The following is an 8,488-nucleotide window of genomic DNA, read 5'->3' as shown; positions in this document are numbered from 1 at the left end:
ATTTTGGAAAAATAATTTAAATGGTTCAACGATGGTGGCGCCATCTATCGGATTATTTTTATGACTTTATATTTTCATTTTACTTTATTTTATTAATTTTTTTTCTTGCAATAAAAAATGTTTCTGGCGGGATTTGAACCTGGGGCATAAAGTTTCCACAGTCGGCGGTTTGGATAACACGCGAGACCGCTCGGCTGTGGAAACTTACGAAGAAGAAACGATTTAAAGGTTATATACAAGCACAGTTGACTATCACCCAAAGCATTTATTTGCATTAAATTCAATAATGAAAGTCAAGAGTAGATTAATCAGGCAACACAATTTTACCCCCTCATGATGAAAAAAACGAATCAACCTTTTATTAAAATTAATTAATTATGAGTTTTTTGAAAAAAGAGTAAGTTTTTTACGGTTACTTATATGTGCATGTTTTTTATAATTAAAAAGTTTAGAGGTCGTTGAGAGTTTCTGGCATACTTACATAATAGTCGTATAAAAAGAGGTGCCCAAACATTTTTACCTCATTGTATCGATATGAACTTTGACGTACGGATTGATCATAATCGTTGCTGTGATGGACAAGGTTCTGAATCCTCTGTATCGGGATCCTCAAGTTCCAGGAAGTTTTGGAGGTGTGAATGCTTTACATCGTGCTTTAAAAGGACGCGTGAAGACAAAGGAGATCAAAAAATGGTTGCAGACCAAGGACTCGTACACTTTGCACAAGCCTATCAGACACAAGTTCCAGAGAAATCGAGTCATCGTAGGAAGTATAAACGAGCAGTTTCAATCTGATTTGGTCGACATGCAGTCCCTAGCAGATACCAATGATGGTTACAAGTATTTACTTACTTGCCTGGATATTCTATCAAAATATGCATGGGTTGTACCGCTAAAAAGTAAGAAAAGTGATGAAATCGTATCCGCTTTTGAAATTATATTTTCAGAAAGAACACCGGAAATAATGCAGACAGATGCAGGTAAAGAATTTACAAACAATCAAGTGCAAAAATACCTGAAGAAGAAAAATGTACACTTTTTTACAACAAACAATTCAACAAAAGCATCGGTCGTTGAGCGTTTTAATCGTACACTTAAGACAAAAATGTGGAAGTATTTTACAGAAATGAATACAAAACGCTACATCGATGTGATTGATAAACTGGTTTACAGTTACAATAATACGTGGCATCGAAGCATAAAAATGAAGCCTTCTTCAGTTAACATAGATAATCAAGATATTGCTTGGAAAAATCTTTACGGAGATCTTGAAACCTCTTCAGGGCATGGAAGTAAATCTTCACTTAAAGAATTAGACACCGTAAGAATAAGTAAAGAAAAATTGCGATTTGAGAAAGGATATGAGCAGAATTGGACGAGAGAAATATTTACGATCCATAAAGTATTGCCCAGAAATCCCGTAGTGTATAAACTAAAAGATCTCACTGGCGAAGTGTTAGAGGGGACGTTTTACTCACAAGAGCTTCAGAAAATAACAGATTCTGGATATTATCCCATTGAGAAGGTCTTAAAAACAAGACGGCGATTAGGAAAGACGGAATATTTTGTTAAGTTTCAAGGCTATCCTGAAAAATTCAATGCATGGGTGAATGATGTGAAAGGGATATAAAACAGTGCTGTACTTACCTCTTTCATTCAGTCGCAAACATGACATTCTATGTGACGCTTATCAGTGACAGCTCTAGTCGCTTCTTCCCTGAGAATAAAACTTCTCATTTTATTACACAGCTTCCCTCAAGTATTCATTTGAGCCATCATGAATGGGAAGTAGGTTTAACAGATATTATATATCCTCATTCGTGGTATAACATCAGGTCGGACAATAATTTATTTGGATTTGATTTAGGCGATGGAGTGGTGCAAGGGCGGCGAATACCTCCTGGTTGTTATGAAACAGTCCCAGATCTCTTGAAAGCTATGATTTTAACGACATTCAAAAATAAATTAGAATTTCACTATCATCCTGTAACAAAACGAGTGACAATCAAAACAAAAGAAGGTGGTAAAGTCATTCTTCACACAGGCATAGCAGAACTTTTAGGTTTTCATGCCGGAGAATATAATGGAACGACACAGAGTCCCTTTATAGCCGATCCAGCAGCTTCCTTTCCCGTCATGTATGTGTATTGCGATCTCGTAGAGCCACAAATCGTGGGTGATGTCAAAGCTCCTCTGTTAAAAATTATCAAAGTAGAAGGAATGGATGGTGAAATGGTTAATGTTCATTATACGAGACCTCACTACTTACCTGTCATACGACAACATTTTCAAACGATTGAAATAGATTTGCGTCTACACTCTGGTGAATTCGTTCCTTTTGAACGAGGCATGGCATACATCGTGCTGCATTTTCGCATGAAACAAATTGTATAAATACTGCTTAACATTGACGTACATCGTCATTTGTGTACAAAACGTGAATCATGCTTGTTCCTTACACTTGCTGTCCGAAAAAATTTGAAGACTATTATGTCGGGCAAACCGGAAACGGTATGCCCTTTTATCAAGGACTGTCTCTGCAAAAGGGACACGGCCTTGGTGGTTTCTTCGCAAAACTTTTCCGCACTGCACTGCCTTTCCTGAGAAGTGGAGTTAAAACAATCGGAAAAGAAGCTTTACGAACTGGAGCCATGATTGCTAATGATGTATTAGCTGGTGAGAAATTGGAAAACTCAGCTAAAACAAGAGGCAAAGAAATTGGAAAATTGTTAGCTAAGAAAGCTCTTAAAAAGGCGGATGAAATGATTGGTCACGGCAGATTTAAAAGGAAGCGCAAAGCTTATAAACCAGTCATTCGAGCCAAAGTCAAGAAAGCTAAAGGACGTGATATTTTTGACTCCTAGACAGAATGGCTTACCTGTTAAAAGATTCTCCTGAATGTGCTAAATCTGAACTTAATTTATTTACTTTACCACCCACGCAAACAGTTATCGAAAGAGGGCAGTGGATAGAATTTCACCCTGTTGCAAATGTGTCTGACGGTAGTCCAATAGAATTTAACATTTCTGGAACCGGTGACGATTATTTAGACTTGTCACAGAATCTCTTATTTGTTAAAGTTAAAATTGTGAACGGAAATGGAACTCTATTAACAAAAGAAAATGTGGGTCCCGTCAATTTATTTTTACATGCCTTGTTTTCCCAGGTGGATGTTAGCTTGAATGAAAGATTAATCTCTTCGAGTAACAACACTTATCCATACAGAGCAATTATCGAAAAATTATTAAACCATGGATATGAAGCAAAAACGTCACAGCTGTCTTCTGAATTGTTTTTTAAGGACACTGCAGGTCAAATGAATAACTATGATTTGACTGACGCAAATAAGACCCCCAACGAAGGATTTACCAAAAGAGCAAATATGTTTAAACTCAGTACTGCAGTGGATATGATTGGGCGTCTACATGTTGACATATTTCATCAAGATCGACTCATGCTTAATATGGTGGATATGAAAATTAAGCTTATACGAAGCAAGCCAGAGTTTTGCTTATTAGGAGATGGTAACTTTAAAGTAGTCCTGGAGCAAGCATCGATGTTTGTACGCAAAGTTCGAGTCAGCCCTGGCGTAGTGTTGGGGCATGCTAAAAGCTTAGAGAAGACAACAGCCAAGTATCCTATTAACAGAGTACTGTGTAAAGTCTATTCCATTCCTGGAGGAAACATGAGTTTTGTGCAAGATAACATCTTTACTGGACAAATGCCAAAGCGCTTGGTTGTAGCCTGTGTTGACAACGATGCTTTTAATGGAAGCTATAAAAAGACACCATTTGAATTTAAACATTATCATATTAATTTCATTGGAGTTTACATCGACGGACAACCGATGCCTCATAATCCATTGCAGCCTGATTTTACCAATAAAAACTATATTCGTGCATTTAACAATTTATTTTGCACTTCAGAAGATCGAGGACTTTATTTGTCAAGAGAAGAATTTCCCGACGGATACTGCTTATTTCATTTTGATCTGTCCCCTGACCTGTGTGATGGAGCTCATTTGAATCTCGTTCGACACAGTAATTTAAGACTGGAACTTAAATTTAAAGTGCCTCTACCACAGACCATTTCTTTATTGGTGTACGCTGAATTTGAAAATTTGATTGAAATCAACAAAGCTAGAAATATCTTATACGATTTCGGTAACTAATGAATTCTTTGGATATTCGAAGAGTATTGCTTCATCATCGCCATGCATCGAGATATTTTGTAGGAGTTTTTCCTTGTGATAAAATTCCTTGCATTACATCGTTTCCTGCAGCAATAGTTGTTAATACTGATAAACATACAGAGCCGGGAACTCACTGGATTGCCCTGTTTATAGAAAATCCTCAAACTGTTTAATTTTTTGACTCTTATGGATTGACTCCTCAAGCCTATGGTCAGCATATTACAAGATTTGTAAAGAAATACGAATATGTAAAATGGAATCATGCACCTCTTCAAAGTTTGACTTCAAATGTGTGTGGACAATATTGTATTTACTATCTAACCAAGAGATGTCAAGGTTTATGTATGGATATTATTGTGAAAAATTTATTTCAGAAAATCAGTGATTTTCAATTGTATCAATATGTTAAAAAGAATTTTGGTGTAAATATGATTTTTAAGAAATAATAAAATGTTCTTTTTATTTTTAATTCAGTTTTTCTTTTATTGTGTTTATACTTTTTTTCACAAAATATTTTTTCCTTTACATTTCCTGCAAGGCATATATTTTTTTTTTCTTTCTGTAAATAATTGTTACTTTATTTATTTCATTTTTTTCCTTTACAGTTTTTTTCTTTACATTTTGAATCAAGGAAAGTTTTTTTCTCTTTTAATTGAAAAAAAAAAAACAGATTTAAAAAAATTAGTAACACAATCCACACAAAGTTTTATTTTTAAATCATATTTATTTAACACAAAACAAACAAGTTACAAATATTTTTTCCAGGCATACGGTTTTGCATACATATTCTTCTGCCGATTAACATTGGGCTTAGTTACAATTGGTTTTGCATGCATTGTTTTCAGTCTTTTAACAATGGGCTTGGGAACACTTTTTTTCAAATACTTGTTCTGAATAAACTCGGGTGGAAAATTTACATCATCTAATGCATTCAAGAATGCTTCATGTCCAACTGGTGCCCCTTTTCTGGAACGCAGTAAAAAAGTAACCAAATGCGTAATATTTGAATATGGTATAGTTTCACCTCGTACCAGAATTTCATTTTTATCATTCCACGAAACAGTTGATTCGTTGGTCTTGAGGAACTCTAAAATCTTCAACGCCTGCTTTTTCGCTTTCGCTGGTGCCGCTTCCAAAATGTCTTTCAGAATATCAGGAGGACCTCTTTCTTCAACCATTTCGGATTCCAAGGGTTTTGTAGAAGGAAATTTTACGAATCTTTGCAAAATTTGCAAGTACAACACACGTTTTTCTTCGTCACCCAGATCGCGGCGAAGTAAAATGGCATTCATATCCTTGTCCAGTGTAGATAAATGATCCGTAGCAAAGTGTTGCGTTTGATCCTCGGGTAACAACACGTATTTCTTTGCATTATCCATGAATGAGAGACGTTAAAACAGATAGTGCTGCAGGTATTAAAATACTTAGGAAACCGTCTCCTTTTTGAACGAGGATGCGTCGTTTCTTGAACAAGGGAACTTTCTGCTGCGCTAACACTCGCAGAGTCCTTTTATATGGTCTCAGTCTTTTCAAACGTTGTTTACTGAATGGGATGTTGCCGCATAATAAATTCTTACAGCATTCACATAGTGCTTTTATAACACTATTGGGAGCTTTTCTCAACAACGCAGTACGAAGTTTGCTGTTTTTTAAAAGCCGGAGCTGCTCTAAATTTTGTTGCGCAAAAGATGACATTCTGCTTTCAAATGACGTATTTGGTGGTGTGTACTGTTTATTTATAGAAAATTGGCATATGCAGCCGCTTTTGCCAAAGCGCAGTGCTTAAAATAAGAGGAGTGCACCGGACAAGAAACATAACTGCTTTCTAATTCATGAAATTTAGGGCAACCAACATCATTTAAATCCAGTACTTTTTTTCCAGACAACTTTTCAAAAAATTTGCACTTCTCCAAACCTTTGACGTATATGTCAGTAAAAGAAACAAATAACATAGTCAGAATGTGACGTAGAGCTTTGTAAGGTAACTCGCCACTTTCCCAGGACAATCCATGTAAATTTCGGATTATCCAAGAATAACTTTTTTGTTTCCTGTACGATAATTCTTCCCAGGGTCGAGGAGGTAAGAAGGACCAACGGCCATGGTAATTGTGATTCACAGAGTAAAATGCAAGCTCCTTAATAACATAGCTATGCGGAGCTAATTGAAAGCCCTCAAAATCAATGACAACGGCAGACATGTTTCCTCTTCCTGTTTCTACACCATAAATGACTAACGAGGCTCGTACGCGTAATTTATATCTCCTGGAAAAATTCCTGTGCGCATGCGTAAACGGTCATGAGTTTCGGGTCTAAAGTCTAGAAAAAGGTATCCGTACGCGGGACTTGTGGCATCGTTGAATATTTCTAGAAAAGCCTTAACTTTGCCAGGAAACATTTGGCGAGCAAGATGAGTAATTTGACTTTTATCTCTAGGATTTTTGTACAGCGCTAAATAATGCGAGTTTAAGTTGATTGTTCGCATTTCCGTACTTTTATAAAAAATATTTTGAACAATGAATATGCAACTAATATTTCTATGGTGACTTCCTTTTGTAAAAAGGTTGGTTAACCGCGAATCGTTTCCTAGTTCTGACATTAAATCATCAATCACAATAACAACGTCTCGTACAGTATTTAAATGAGACGGTAACCCTTCTCAATGTTTTTCATTTTATTAAACAAGGGCTGATAGACTCCATAGCAGTAAATAATCTTCTGAGGTTGAGGCCTAAACATTTTTTCTTCGATTAGACGCTTTACGAAAACGGTTTTGCCAGAACCAGTGGGACCTGAAATCATACAAGTGGAAGGGTGTTTCAAGTACGGGAACTCCATTTTGAATGATTGTCTTACGCGTATACAAAGCTTTTTATACCTTTAATAAAAGAGAAAATTATACCACCTTTTATAGGAATCCAGTTGTTCTGAAAAAAGAAAAGTTTGCCCAGAATGGGTCTTTTTTTTTTTTCTGTGTGGCCCTGAAAAGGGCCTTTGTTTTTTTCGTGGTTCTGAAAAGAACCTTTTTTTTATATGTAGTCTTGTAAAAGACCATTTGCAATATAAGCATTCCAATTCATGTTAATTTGGGTGGCCCTGAAAAGGGCCTTTTTTTTAATGTATTTTGATGTAAAAAATCTGATGACAGTCTATTTTCAACGAAGAGGTTTTTCATGTTTGTATAATAAATACGTTTTCTAAACGAAGCACGCTCCAAAAGGAACCGTCAGGTAATCATCAACAGAGTTCGATCCGGAACATAAGCAAAGGATAATCTGTCAAAAAAAAAGAAAACATATTTATTGAAACTACTATTTTTAAACATCTATTAGGCAAAAATATTAGTTCAAGTTTAAAATATATATATATTTACCAGTATCCATACGGCAAAGTCGTGAAGTCTTGCTGGATGACGCGTTTATTGTAAACCATCCGATACAATTTTGTTTCAGGTTTGTTGATGATGCGTCTTTTCTTGGGATCTCTCGTGATTTTTGATGGGTTATTGAGTGCAATTGTGTCATCACTCATTCCAGATACTAACCACTTTAAAGCATCATAGTTGAGGCTCTTTGAATTTCTAAAATTCAAGGTAAAGCCTCGAACCTTACAGCATGTTTTTCCAGAGGCTGTTTTGTATCCATAGTTCTTTGGGCCGCCTGAAAATTAAAAAAAATTAGAGAACACAAGAAAAAAAAAAAAAAACATAATTTGCTTCAATGTTGAGTCGTTCAAATAATACAAAATGGATCAATATAAGATAGTATTACCTGACACAAATGTTTCTATCGTATCCCCATTTAATTCATCCGTGAACTCGCCTAAAAGGTTGCCCAGAGCGGGATCATTTGTTCCATTGCTAGCGTAAATTATGGAATCTGTGTCGTGATATAACACAGACTCTCCCAACTTATCCATTTCTTGGTAAAGTTCCATCCGAGCCCAAGCAGTTGTGAAGGCAGCGAGGAATATATTTGTGGAAGTGTCTTGCTTCACAAAATTTTCGTTCATTCCCCAGTGCACAGCACATATTTCTTCCGTGGGAAAAAACACATCATTGACCTATAAAACATAAATGGTTAGTTGCGCATATATTATTATTATTATTAACATTTATTAAAACAACACAGTTGACTTTTTTTAATGTTATACTTACATTTTTTGTCGGATCAGCCAGCATGTTGTTGAATTCAGCAAATGAGGTGAAGTATGTGAGCTGGGCTTTGTTCTTATTCATACCCCATCTGAAAAAAAGAGAAAATCCTTTGAGCCAAAGAACTTACGGAAAGAAAAATTAAT

At 35.8% G+C, this 8,488-nt stretch overlaps 1 protein-coding gene across 1 annotated transcript; it reads right to left on the bottom strand.

Annotated features, from left to right (window-relative positions):
• Window positions 1-7,558: 7,558 nt before the first annotated feature.
• LOC129224282 (uncharacterized) lies at window positions 7,559-8,107 on the bottom strand. The gene is made up of 2 exons (XM_054858709.1): window positions 7,960-8,107; window positions 7,559-7,848 (listed from the first exon to the last, which is right to left on the bottom strand). Exons 1-2 carry the CDS (start codon window positions 8,105-8,107, stop codon window positions 7,559-7,561), a joined length of 438 nt encoding a protein of 145 aa, XP_054714684.1.
• Window positions 8,108-8,488: the final 381 nt, after the last annotated feature.

This window comes from Uloborus diversus, chromosome 6 (genome assembly GCF_026930045.1).
Source record: "Uloborus diversus isolate 005 chromosome 6, Udiv.v.3.1, whole genome shotgun sequence".
Taxonomy (NCBI): Eukaryota; Metazoa; Arthropoda; class Arachnida; order Araneae; family Uloboridae; genus Uloborus; species Uloborus diversus.
This window is presented reverse-complemented; position numbering and strand designations above follow the sequence as displayed.

What these genes read in the sequence shown, in the direction of transcription:
- LOC129224282 (XM_054858709.1), bottom strand. Translation starts at nt 8,107, where the DNA reads ATGGATAAGTTGGGAGAGTCTGTGTTATATCACGACACAGATTCCATA. An exon ending in GATAGAAACATTTGTGTCAG is followed by an intron (nt 7,849 to 7,959) that starts GTAATACTATCT and finishes TTTAATTTTCAG; the next exon opens with GCGGCCCAAAGAACTATGGA.